This window comes from Arachis hypogaea, chromosome 1 (genome assembly GCF_003086295.3).
Source record: "Arachis hypogaea cultivar Tifrunner chromosome 1, arahy.Tifrunner.gnm2.J5K5, whole genome shotgun sequence".
NCBI lineage: Eukaryota > Viridiplantae > Streptophyta > Magnoliopsida > Fabales > Fabaceae > Arachis > Arachis hypogaea.
Genome location: NC_092036.1, coordinates 25,029,352 through 25,043,969, shown reverse-complemented (window position 1 = coordinate 25,043,969; position 14,618 = coordinate 25,029,352). Strand labels below are relative to the sequence as shown.

Below are 14,618 nucleotides of genomic sequence, written 5' to 3'. Positions count from 1 at the left end.
GATAAATTCTATCGCACCGCTATAAGACCGGCTATGCTTTATGGTACGAAGTGTTGGGCGGCCAAAGGGGAGCACGAACATAAGCTGAGTGTGGCAGAGATGAAGATGTTGAGATGGATAAGTGGTCATACGCGATTGGATAAAATAAGGAATGAAGATATAAGGGAGAGAGTTGGAGTAGCATCCATTGTGGAAAAGATGGTTGAATTGCGTCTCAGGTGGTTTGGACATGTGAGAAGAAGACCGATAGAACACCTAGTCAGGAGGGTGGATGAGATGGAAGATGGACAAGGGGAGAAAGGCAGAAGAATACCGAAGAAGACCATCCATGAGGTAGTCAAATGAGATCTTCATGTAAATGATCTCTCTGTAGATATGATACATGACAGAGCACAATGGCGTCGTTTGATTCATGTAGCCGACCCCACCTAGTGGGACAAGGCTTTGTTATTGTTGTTTGTTGTTGTATTAAGTTTTAGAATAGAAACAACGATTGATTTAGATTTTTAGTTTCGGAATTAGCGACTAATTTAGCAACCGATTTTAGATTTTTAAATCAGGCATGGGTGACTGGTTTAGTAACCAATTTCATCGGTGACCGATTTAGCAACCGAAAAGTTAGTCGCTAAATAGCGATCAACTTACTCAGCAGTATATGTTATGTTACGGTAATTTCTTGTAGTGTTATGTTCCTATCACTAAGTATTCTATTAGAAAAATTATCATAATTAGCAATCCAAAATTATACATAAAAAAAACTTGAAATATTTCTAGCAACTTGTCAAAAATATCAACAAGACATTACATTATACAATCTAATGATACACAAAAACATGTTCAATGTCTATAACATCAAACATTCAAAATCGTTTCATACATGATTATTAATTCATGAGAGAATGTGCAAATTATTGCTAATTCATTTTTATTCTACCTTAGAAAAATCAAAATTACAATCATAAGTGCATATGATTTAAATTAGTGACTTACACCAGAGATACTTCACATTTCATAATAAGCAAACATTACTCATTTAAATTTAAAACAACAATTATTTATACAAATCCTAGAATTCTTGAAACGTGTATGTGCCAAATAAACAAATTAACAAAAAAAAAAGTCAATTTTCACAATAAAAGAATAAAAAAATCCTATAGCAACGGTCACAATAATTTCTATTATTTTCTAAAAAGTTGAAATAAGTATATTATCAATCTCAAAATTTAGACAATTTTAAGTATCAACTTAATTCTCACGGAATAGCACCCAAAATTATGAATCTAATAACCTAAAATTTGGACAATTGTGCAATTCAATGTCACATGAAAGAAAAAAATAAGTCAAATTTCACAAATTAGCAAATAAAACAAAAAAAAATACAGAATCTTCACCTTATTATGCATCAAAATGGCGCAATTAGGCTCCAACGGATCCTTATGCACCTTTTGCATGGCACCTCCAATCTCACTAACAACACCAATCCAAATAAAAATTTAGTAACTAATTAAAATTTAGAGTTAAAAACGAATTAAATTAGGGTTTCTATACTTTCAATTATTAAACTAATTAAACAAAACAAGTTAGAGGTAGACAACAAATGATAAATTTTTAGTATAAATAAATTAACACAATCAAGACACTACTATCAATATTCTTATTAAAATTACTAAAGTCTCCACAAAAAATATAATTATAACAAAATCAGAAAATCAAAACAATTAGATAATCATGAGTGAATAATTTAACCAAGGTCATCACATTCAAGTAAACTGATAATACTAATTTTATAGGAATAAAAATGGGGGTAGAGAAGTGTAGGGTTAGAATTTAACAAACGCCAATAATGCCAAAAAAATATGAAAAAGGAAGGGTAGTATCACAGTTGACGGAGGCAAACGACAATAACGACGAACGACAGAGGCAGCAACTCACAGGGGAGAAACAAGCTCCTCCATGGCAAACACAAGCTCCATGTGGATGCTTCTCGATGAAGAAACGACAGCGAATAGGGGGCTGACAGCGACAGAGAAAGAGAAAGGGGGAGAGAAGAGAGGTTGATGATGTTTAAAAAATGGAGGGAAAGGACTCGCAAATTCGAATTTAGGGTCAATTTTACCAGCGAATTTACCGTCGCAAAAATCTGTCTGTAACGCACAGCTTGTGACCAAAATGACGCGTTTTATTTAATTACCTTACCATCGATTTTTTTCGTTCCCCTAAATTTGATAGTAATGATCGCACCAATTATCTTTTTTTTTTCTCTGCAATTATTACCAAAGAATTTACCAAAGAAAAACTAAATCCGACAGTAACTTTTATACCTGACGAATTTGTAGCCAAATCTATCGGTATATCCGCTGCTAACTTCCGATACTAAATCCGACAGCAAATTTGACGATATTTAGTGTTTTTCTTGTAGTGAAAAAATATACAATCAAAGGGTAAAACGAAGAACATGAACAAAAAAATTAGGAGTAGACGTGTTACACATATTGATGATAATAAGTATTTCTTGTTGTTTGAAGTTATTTATCATTTTCAATTTTTGTTTTATTTTTGTTTTGAATTTTTAACTCTTATTTTTTGGTTTTGATTTTATTTTATTTTATTTTGTGGTAGAACGTATGAAGAAATTTTGGATAAAGTGAAAAATTTGGAAAAATTGTAAAAGAAAATCTCTTTAAAAATTAAAGTAATTTGTAAAATGGGTTTATCATGCTTTTGTAATTTGGTTTAATTAACTAGAGTTAAAGAGATAATTAGCATTAATTATAATGACAAATTAATTCTTCTAATAATAATTGAACAAGTGGATATCATATCTTTTATTTGTGAGAGAGTTGGCTAGAAGTCTTATATTTATAAAAAATTTTAAGAAACCAATTATAGCATAAATCAACTCAGTTAAGTAGCTTGTTTTTAATTTTGAAATTTAAAAATTTAGGATAGTGGGGAGTTGTTTTATTTTTTTTTTTATGTAAGTAGCTTGTTTTTCAATGGGTTCGCTATAATTAATTACCCCTCAAGTTGATTTTCTGGAAAAATTCATATTTATATTGGTAATACTAGAAAAATAAAAAAAAGTCAGAATTTATCTTATTTAACATTCATTAATTATTATAGTTATATTATAGAGTGAATATTCTACCCGGCCACTAATAATTACCTCGAAAAGACTACGAGGTCTTTAACAAAAAAATATTCAATCCAACTTTTGATCTTTTTTTTGGGACTGATTAGCCCCTATGCAAAAAAAAAAACAACATTAATTTTTTTTGGCACTGAAACTAATCAGTCTCTTAAAAATAAAGCTCAGAAGTCGGGTTGAATATTTTTTTGTCAAAAACCTTGTTGTCTTTTGAAGTAATTGTCAAGGGCTGTTTAGAGTTTTTTCTCTAATATATACTAAATAAAATATATTTTGACTGTTTTTAATTAATTTACTTTAATTACCAAATATTTCCGTAATTATATATACAAAGCAAGTAGAGGGATATATATTAGGAAAATATTAGTGTCATACGTTGTTATAGGTTTATTGTGTATTATCCTAAGGTGTGAAATTTGTAAAACGGTTAGAAACAAATTAGACCATTCGATTTAGGGAGGCCACAAATTGAAAAGTCAGTATTGAGCTTCTTAATTTTTTTTTATTTTTTAAAACCTCAAAATTGATCCACCAATTTCTCAACCTTTAAAAAAAAAAACTCAAATCGGAGGTTCCGATTTACAACTTTTCGAATTTGAGTGTTACTCCATAAATTAGAACCTCGATTTTCATACCTCTCAAAAACCCTGCCTCCGATTTATATTTTTAAATTAAAAAAATTTAGAGAAATAACAAATTGATTCCTGATTTTTTGGTTTGTTGACAATTAAATTTTTTAGTATTTGAAAATGCATTTAAATTTTTAACTTCTTCAAAATTTGGACACATCAATTTCTAGATCTAATTTGTCTTATTTTAAAAAAATTTTCATGTGGACATTCGTATTGACCAGATCAGTATAATGAGAGTCACGTTTAATTTTTCTGTTGAATCTAATAAACTCAAATGAATAATATGAATCAATGTGTTTATATTTTAAAAAAGTCAAAAATTTAAATATATTTTTAAATTTTCAATAACTTAAATATTTATCCACTAAAAAGTAAAAAAAAATTTTGTTGTGCCAAAATTGCTAAAATTATCTTTAAACATAACCTAGAAACAAAAAGAGTGTATATATTAACCTTGAGCCTATAAATTTAAATAATATCATCATTCATTCAAGGCATACAATTGATTGTAGTTTAATTTTGTTCAAATTCACCAACTAAGAATTAAAATTTTATTTAAACAAGTAAATAAATATTCTCAAAACTAAATAAGGTTACTTTAAATTATAACTTAGAAATAGAAATAGATTATCTTTAAAGATAAATATCAAATAAGTCATAATTTTATAATAAAAAGCAAATTAATTTCAAAGTCAAGATTCTAATAATGAATTCAAAATTTTATATATAATTTAATTTATAAAAATATGTATACAAAATTATTATGTAAATTGTAAATCTCCTCGCGGGACATACACTAATTTGGTAAACAAAAATCTTTCATAATAAAAAAAAATTAACCAAAAATAATTATAACTTATTTTATTTAATATTTATTAATTATCGTAATAATTAATAAATATTAAATAAAATAAATTCTAATTTTTTTTATTGTTCAATAAATAGGAGGAAGAGGAACTCAAGAAGCGAAAAAGGGAACAGCGCGATACCTACAAAATACATGATATATTGATCGATGAGAAATGAAATTCCTTATTTTCCCCCTTTTCCTGAAGGAAGGATAAGATGACAAACAAACAAACACTGAACACTGAACCCTCTCAGTCTCAGTCTCAGTCTCACTCCCACGCCTCACTCTACTCATAAGTCACTCACTCACTCACTCACTCACTAACTCTTCTTCTTCTCTTGTATTTGTATCACTTCCATTCCATTCCATTCCCCCTGCCAGCTAAGCAAAACCAAACATGCGCCTCTTCCTCTTCCACTTCCTCTTCTTCCTCCTCTGCCTCCATCTCACGGCCCACTCCGCCCACATCTCCGAGCGCCGTGCCCTGCTCTCCTTCAAAGCCGCCTCCATTACCTCCGATCCCACCTCCGCTCTCTCCTCCTGGTCCCCCACCTCCCCCTCCGACCACTGCACATGGCGCGGCGTCTCCTGCGACCACCACCTCCGCCACGTCACCTCCCTCAACCTCTCTTCCCTCTCCCTCTCCGGCACTCTCTCCGGCGACCACCTCTCCCTCCTCCCCTTTCTCACCAACCTCTCCCTCTCCGATAACAAATTCTCCGGCCCTATTCCCAGTTCCCTCTCCTCTCTCACAAACCTCCGCTTCCTCAACCTCTCTAACAACATCTTCAACGGAACCTTCCCTAATGAACTTTCCATTCTCCACACTGTTGAAGTTCTTGACCTTTACAATAACAACTTGACCGGTCTTCTTCCCCTCGCCGTCACCGACATGACTGAGCTTCGCCACTTGCACCTCGGCGGAAACTTCTTCTCCGGCGAAATTCCGCGGGAGTACGGCAAATGGCAGAAGCTGGAGTACCTTGCGGTTTCCGGTAACGAGCTTGTCGGGAAAATCCCGCCGGAGATCGGAAACCTTAGCTCCCTCCAGGAGCTTTATGTAGGGTACTACAACACTTACGACGGCGGAATACCGCCGGAGATCGGGAATTTGTCCGAGCTTGTCAGGCTCGACGCCGCGTACTGTGGACTCTCCGGCGAGATTCCGGCGGAGATAGGGAGGCTTCAGAAGCTCGACACCCTCTTCCTCCAGGTGAATGCGCTTTTCGGTTCACTAACTACGGAGCTTGGGAGCCTTAAAAGTCTAAAATCAATGGATTTATCGAACAATATGCTCGCCGGCGAGATTCCCGCGAGCTTTTCGGCGCTGAAGAACATAACTCTCGTGAACCTCTTCCGCAACAAGCTCCACGGTGAGATACCGGAGTTCATCGGTGAGCTTCCGTCGCTGGAGGTGCTTCAGCTGTGGGACAACAACTTCACCGGAAGCATTCCTCAGAATTTGGGGAAGAACGGCAGGCTCACGATCGTTGACCTCTCGTCGAACAAGCTTACAGGAACTTTGCCACCGTTAATGTGTTCCGGTAACCGTCTTCAGACACTGATAACTCTCGGTAACTTCCTCTTTGGTCCAATTCCTGATTCACTCGGAAAGTGTGAGTCTCTGAGTAGGGTGAGAATGGGTGAAAATTTCTTGAACGGTTCAATCCCTAAGGGTCTGTTTGGGCTTCCGAAACTGACACAGGTTGAACTTCAGGATAATCTTCTGACCGGAGAGTTTCCTGTTTCTGGTTCCGTTGCACCGAACTTGGGGCAAATTAGTCTTTCCAATAACAAGCTTTCAGGGCCGTTACCACCGTCCATTGGGAACTTCTCCAGCATGCAGAAGCTTCTACTAGACGGGAACCGGTTCTCGGGCCGGATCCCATCGGAGATTGGCAGGCTACAGCAGCTCTCCAAGATGGATTTCAGCAATAATAAGTTCTCTGGTCCGGTTGCACCGGAGATCAGCCGGTGCAAGTTGTTGACATTCGTTGATCTCAGCCGCAACGAACTCTCCGGCGAGGTTCCAAATGAGATCACTGGAATGCGGATACTGAACTATATGAACCTTTCAAGGAACCACTTGGTTGGTCCAATTCCGGGATCTATTGCTTCCATGCAGAGTTTAACATCGGTGGATTTTTCTTACAACAATCTCTCTGGTTTGGTTCCTGGCACTGGCCAATTCAGTTACTTCAACTATACCTCTTTCTTGGGAAACCCCGAACTCTGTGGCCCTTATTTAGGTCCTTGCAAAGACGGTGTTGTCAATGGCCCTCGTCAACCTCATGTTAAGGGTCCACTGTCTTCTTCCTTGAAGCTATTGCTGGTTATTGGGCTTCTTGTTTGCTCTATCTTGTTCGCTGTGGCGGCAATCTTCAAGGCGCGGTCCCTGAAGAAGGCGAGCGAGGCGCGCGCCTGGAAGCTCACGGCGTTCCAGCGATTGGACTTCACTGTGGACGATGTTCTGGATTGCTTGAAGGAGGATAACGTCATAGGAAAAGGAGGTGCTGGAATTGTGTACAAAGGGGCCATGGCGAATGGGGATCAAGTTGCTGTAAAGAGGTTACCGGCTATGAGTAGAGGATCATCCCATGATCATGGTTTCAATGCTGAGATTCAAACTTTGGGGAGGATTCGACACAGGCACATTGTTAGGTTGTTGGGGTTCTGTTCGAACCACGAGACGAATCTTCTTGTGTATGAGTACATGCCTAATGGAAGCTTGGGTGAGGTTCTTCATGGGAAGAAAGGGGGTCACTTACATTGGGACACAAGGTACAAGATTGCTGTGGAGGCTGCAAAGGGGCTTTGTTACTTGCATCATGATTGTTCGCCGCTTATTGTGCACCGCGATGTCAAGTCGAACAATATCCTTCTTGATTCCAGCTTTGAAGCTCATGTTGCTGATTTTGGGCTTGCCAAGTTCCTCCAAGATTCTGGAACATCTGAATGCATGTCCGCTATTGCCGGTTCATATGGATACATAGCTCCAGGTATTGTGCTGAAGAAAACTTTAGCTAATTCTGAGTTTGTTGAATTTGAATTTCTGTGACTAATTTCGTTTTCCCAATCATGTTTTCTCGAGTTTGTCTATTCAATTTTGACTCAACAATCATCATGGGTATTGCTCTATAACTGTTGAGTAATTAATTAATTAATATTGCTAAGATGCTAATATTGTGATCTATTTGACTTCTGTTTTTCTACCGAACACTGATGACCTCTTGATTGATTTGTCCGCATAACTACAGTTTGCTTCTAAACTATTACCAATTTACTACTAAAAGAAAAATGGTTGGTAACTTTATTGCTTGCTTCTTGACCATAGTACTCAAGCTAATGATTAAATTAAATTAAATTAGTCATGTAGTTATAGATCACCCATGTTCACAGTTGGAAATGGATGGTGACCGACACGGCATAATAATAAAACGGTTTATTAATTTTCTGTTGTTTACTTTCTCATATATTTATTTTATTTCATGATTATTGATTGAAGTTGAGATTTTTATTGTTACAGAATATGCCTACACTTTGAAAGTTGATGAGAAGAGCGATGTGTACAGCTTTGGCGTTGTTCTTTTGGAGCTTGTAACCGGAAGGAAACCGGTTGGTGAGTTCGGTGACGGCGTGGACATTGTGCAATGGGTGAGGAAAATGACAGACTCAAACAAGGAAGGAGTGCTTAAGGTTCTTGATCCTAGGCTTCCCTCAGTTCCCCTCCATGAGGTGATGCACGTTTTCTATGTCGCCATGCTGTGTGTCGAAGAACAAGCCGTAGAGCGCCCAACCATGCGCGAAGTGGTTCAAATTCTCACCGAGCTTCCAAAGCCACCGGGATCTAAGCAGGGAGATTCAACAATCACCGAGTCCTCATCATTGTCATCATCAAACAGCTTAGAGTCTCCAATGGCCACATCATTGAAAGAGCATACTAAAGATAATCAAAACCCTCCCAAGTCACCGCCACCAGATCTTCTTAGCATCTAATCTGCATTTTAAGAATGTTTCATATATCTATATTAATTTCCTTTCGACGTGTGGGGTTTTCTTTCTAACTTTATAAGTTAATGGTTGGGTTGGATATTACTTTTCTACTATCTTTTCTCTTTAATGGTTTTTGTAACCTGTATAGTAGGATTGGTGGGAGTATTTTTCTTCTTATATGAAGTCCTTTTCTTCTTTCTGTATCACTGAAACTTTTTTTTCCCTCTCATGGCTTATTGCTGTGCTGATTCTGCACCAGGGAGCAGCGTAAACATCATGGGGAAGTCTTGTTATTTCAGGATACCAATGACAGGTTATAGTGAAAGGGACACACAAACTCAACAAACGGTGTTAACTACTTTTCTTATCTATGGTTTATAACACTGTTAATGAACCGTGAGTGAACAGATGCACTTTCATGAGCAGCAACTATGTCTGTGTTTCGATTTACGTTGAGCAAACTAGAGTTTAAATAGAAGTGATTTTGTAGAATTGATTTTGGGTAGAAATGAATCTGTGCCAACATGATTTATGTTTGGTAATTTTTATTAAAATTAATTTTAATAAAATAAATATTATTTAGATAATATTAGTTAAAATCACTTCTAGATAAATAATTAATTAATTATTAAAAAAATATAACATTAAATTATAATATTATTTTTTTAAATATATTTAATCTTTTTATATTTTTTAGTATTTTTTATATAGTATTTTTTTATAGTACTCTATTTTAGTATATTATAATTTTTTATTATTATAATAAAATTAATATTTATTTATGAAATTAAAAATAACATAAAAATTGACAATTTTTTAAGTATTTTTTTATAGTAAAAATTAATATTTATTAATTAAATTAAAAATAATATATAAAATAACATATTTTAGTACTTTTTTAAGTATTCTTAATAATTTTATTTTTATTATTATTTTAGGTTCTAATTTTTTACAAATTATATTTTTGTTATTATTTATAATTAATTTTTTATTTAATTTATTATTTCTAATAAGAACAATAATACATATTATAAAAAATTAAAATAGTAAATAGTGCACAAAAATTAGAATAATTGTTTTAATATTTTTAGTATTTATTTAGAAAAAAATTATGAAAAAAATCAATAATAACTAGCAATTAACTTAAACGTAGGTTGAATAAAAGTAGAACTTATAATTTCTTGCTTCTAGTGAACGATTTTTTGGGATGCAGAATTACGTTAGCGTTTAGAGAAAAAAAAGTTGCCAAACATAAAGGAACAGCGTTCAAAACATTGAAACGCACTTTTATTCTCTTCAACGTGTTTCACAAACACACCCTATAATTCATTGAATTATATGCTAAAACATAATAAAAGTAACTCATTGGCAGACTTTGTTGTTTAAAAGGATGACCATTGCTGTTTTATACTTTTATGTTGGGTAGATAACTGAAAAGAAAAGCAAAGAGAAAGGGATGAAACTTTAAGATTAATCAGAGATTCATATAGGATAATCCTAAAGATAAAAATTATTCTCATTTTTCGAAAGTTAGGTGATATACAAATATTTTTTACTAGTCATCTTCTCTACACTTTTTTTTGCTAGAGTTTTATTCCTATATAAGAGATCAATTAACATTAGTTCTTCATAAATAAATAAAATAAAAAATAAAAAATAAAGAGTTAATAATATTACGTGTAATTCTGGGTTTTGCCAAGATTTTGAAGTAAATGTTAAATAAATATATTTTTTCTATAATTTTTTAAACGTTTTTCTACTTAATAAATATTTTAAGACAATTGTTAATAAAATTTTTATATTTTATTCACTTTATTATTTTAAGAAAAATAATATTTGAAGTTAGAACTTTATTATTATCTAAATTTTTGACCTCCAGACTATTTCAAATGGTTCAAGATTAAAATTTATATATCTTCTATCTATTATAAATAGTCTTCTTCTATTACCTATCTATCTATTTATCTATCTTTTATCTTATATATATATATATAAAATATAGATTGAAAGGGAATTGATGCACAATTTTTTACCCCTAAAACACCTTTTACCATGTACAATTTATTAAAAAAATGTTATTTTCAATAGTTAAACTCATAATCTTTTGGTTTTAGTATAACTTATCATTGTAGCTAATATCAAATTTATTATTATTTTTTATTTAATTTAAAAAAATAGATTAACAGACACGTTTGGTGTCTATTAGTCCACTAATAAATTATAATAGTGGTATTACATGTTATACAACTTAAATATTTAAAAATATGAAAAATGCTAGAGATTATAAAAATTTATTATTTTTTGTTATTATTTAGTCATCAACTCAATTTCTTTAATCTAATGCCATTATTTTAGTAATCCAACAATATACTTTATCTTAATATTTTTAAATATTGATGAGTAATTGATAACTAAAAATAATAAATTTTAATGAATTTCTAGCATTCTCCGATTATTGATGTATATTTTTACAATAAAGAAAAAAGTGATGTGTGTGTGACAATGTTTAATTTTTGGGAAATTCATTCTGAACACCCTAATCCTACCAAAGAAATCGCCATGGAAAGTTTACTTGGGAGTAGCGTTTAGAAAGTGCTTAACTTGATGTATATTATAAGGTGTGTTCACGTGGTACACGCAACAAACAAGCAATAGTTTGTTAAAGAACCAAATGAGATTGTTGTACTAAGTGGTTGTTGGCATTCTCGTACTATTTTAGGAGGGAGATTATTCATTCATCTTCCATGTCCAATTGTCCATACCCTTTGGCATGGGTATGGCCTAGCAAACTACCCAAAGGTGAGAAGGATCCAATATTGGTTGAGTTCGAAGTGAGTCACGGTGTGTGCGTGTTAGTGTTATTTGTTACTGATGATAATGTATGATGACTGATGAGGTTGGCGCATCATAATAACTTGTTAACTACTAGAGAAAAGAGAAAAGGACGTATTTTGAATTCAATTCAATAACATTGGGTCCAACTTGCCTTATGCCATTGCCTAAAGGGAAAATCTCCACTGACTGTTTGGTTGGAGTAGTTCCACTATGTGACTATCAATTCCAGAATTATATATTAATATTAATAATAACCCGAAATGAAATAAAAAATAAAAATAGATAAATGGGTCAGAAATTATTTTTAATATACAGATGAACATGATATTTTAGTTAAATATTAATATTTAAGTGTATTAAAGTATTGTAAAAATGTGTCCAACACATATCTTATGTATGTATTGGTCAAAATGTTGATACATGTCCAATACACATTTTGTGTGTTGTCAGAATATTAAGACGTATCCAACATTCATTCTGCATGTTAATTTTCACCTGCAAAATTTACCCAGCTATTTGTAATTACACTATATAATTTCATTTAAAAAAAAATCACCAATATTTTTTCTACAAATAGGGTTCGTGAAGACCTTATATGGCAGTGGAAAAATAACGTGGGGATAAATAATGAAAAATTAAAAAGAGTTGAGTTATGTAGTTACACACTAGTTAATAGAGAACCAAACGCATAGTTATGTATGTACTTATATTCATATATAGCATATTAACATCACTACTAAGTTCATTGATTATATATTAGACGACATCATTGTATTAATTCACACTATTTTAAGTAGGACATCTACCAAATTTAGGTGAGTTATTATATGCATGTTCTGTCTAGTAAATGTAATTCCATAATACGACGTTAAAACACCCTGTACATACACAATATACTAGAACTTGTGTCATTTAATAGTATTATTTTTGCGAAAGGAAATTATCCTTTTTGGCATGCTGATAAATTTAATTATGGATGAACATACAAAATTAATTTTATATCGACAAAAATAGTCTTGTATGATAAAAGTATCTGAATCTTAATTTTCTTTAGATAAATTTGTTAATATTTTTAACTTTTAGGAGTAAAAATAATAATTTTTTCCCTAAAATATTGAATGCATTTTATTATTAAACCAAAAAACGACGATATACATTTCAATGCATGCAGAGTTGCAGACACATTGATTTTGCTTGGTAGGAGCACAATAATGATAGGTTGGGTTGATGTGCAAACGGGGTGGGACAAAAATGGGCCATTAGCAATGCAAGCTAGACAAACTGAGTGCGTATATGTTATGATGATGGAGTTCTATTAATCAGATCTAGCTTTTAATTTGAACTTTAGCGGCGTCAACAGAAAATTTTAATTCTTATTTGCAAACAACAACAATCTATCTTGTAAGTTTTGTGTTACACATGAATGAAACCCACTTTGAAAGTCTAAGACTTTGGTTGATAAGGAATTACAGGTGTTATGTTAAGACTGGGTACTAATTTTAACTATGTACTCAAAATGATTGGAGAATATTGTAAAAAAAAAAAACATTGAAAGCAACAAAAACGAGTCTTAATATTTTTCTGTCAATTTTTTTCTTAAAAGAATAAAAAATTACCCCTTTCTAAAATTAATTAAACTCATAAATTACAAATTATTAGTATTTTAAAAGTATCATTTTCTGAAGATGATATGAGTAGATAATATTTTAATAACTGTTACCTTTATATAGTATTAGTGAAAGCCTGAAAGAGCAATGTAATCTGCAATATTAAAATCAATTAGAAGAAACAAATCTTTAATGAACAATATCCGAAGTAGCTGCTGCAAAAGTAAACTGCTAAAAAATGTAATGGTTCTCGAATAATATACCAATTTAATAAAATGAATAATAATAATAATAATAAATGCATTATTGCATTATGATTTGGTAATTGAAAATTGGAAACATGGAATTCAACTCAGGTACCTCTGATGCACTGAACACACCACATACATAGGACAAAAATCCTTCATAATTTGAAACTATAATTAAGAGTGCAACGTATTTGAAGGCCAAAAATAATGAATGATCCTCGATGTGGCTAAGGTAAACAACAAAGAGTCAAATCCAAAGGGTAAAAAAGATCAAGACATTAAAGATAACCATATAGCTGACAAACAACTTTACCCGAATATCTATCAAAAGTTCAAAACAAAGATCAGTGGTCCAAATTAAAAGTTTTCTATATATATGTTTGGACCTACTGTGTTCTTCAATAATAATAATAATAATAATATCGTGTTTACTTGTACCTATCCTTGTCTGATATGAGAAAGTACGTAATATCCAAATCAGGTTTCAAGAATCAAGATTTTAGTTGGATCATAGTTGAAACTGATACAAATTTTAATCAATAAATTAATTTTTAATTTTTATTTGTTAGATAATTAAAATTTTTATGTTAAATTCTCTTATTAAAGAGTATAAATGTAATCAAATCACTTCTTATTATTAAAAATACGCATATTTTAAAAGAATAATGTTATATATTTAAATTCTTTTATTAACCAAGTCCAATTAAGTTGGTTTAACATCAATAACAATTAGTTATAAATAATATATTACTTCAAGTCTTGTTGTTTAATTTAGTTGGACTGAATTCATAAAAATGCTTGAATATGTAGTATTATTCATTTTAAAATTTTCATATCAGATTTTTTAATGAAATAAAATTTGAAAAACTAATTTAGTAATTAAAATTTCTTAGAAATAAAATTTTTTGACTAAAAATATTTTAATTAAAAAATTATTTGAAATATTACTCGATATTAGAATTTTTTTTTTGTATTTATAGTTTTAGGCAATTGCTTTGATGATACTCTTAAATCTATAGGATAATTTATCCTCTACATTGCATTATAGTATAGTCGGTTAATTCTATATACTTTTGATACACAAAATAATTATGTTTAACCAATTTAACACATAGTTAATGTTTAGATAAAAATAAGATTTCAAAACATGCATTAAATATACTTTAATATTACTAAACTATTTCTTAAAATTTATTATTCAGAATTTAATTCAAACAAGATATTTTAAATTCAGGTAACTATGCAAGTGGATCTATTTTGGGTGTTAAATGCATATATAATTAATTTTTTCATACTAATAAAGAG

General features: G+C 31.8%; 1 protein-coding gene across 1 annotated transcript; it reads left to right on the top strand.

Annotated features, from left to right (window-relative positions):
* Window positions 1-4,747: 4,747 nt before the first annotated feature.
* On the top strand, window positions 4,748-8,829 carry LOC112800940 (uncharacterized). The gene is made up of 2 exons (XM_025843410.3): window positions 4,748-7,629; window positions 8,157-8,829. Exons 1-2 carry the CDS (start codon window positions 5,028-5,030, stop codon window positions 8,624-8,626), a joined length of 3,072 nt encoding a protein of 1,023 aa, XP_025699195.1. The 5' UTR covers window positions 4,748-5,027; the 3' UTR covers window positions 8,627-8,829.
* The last annotated feature ends 5,789 nt before the right edge of the window (window positions 8,830-14,618 follow it).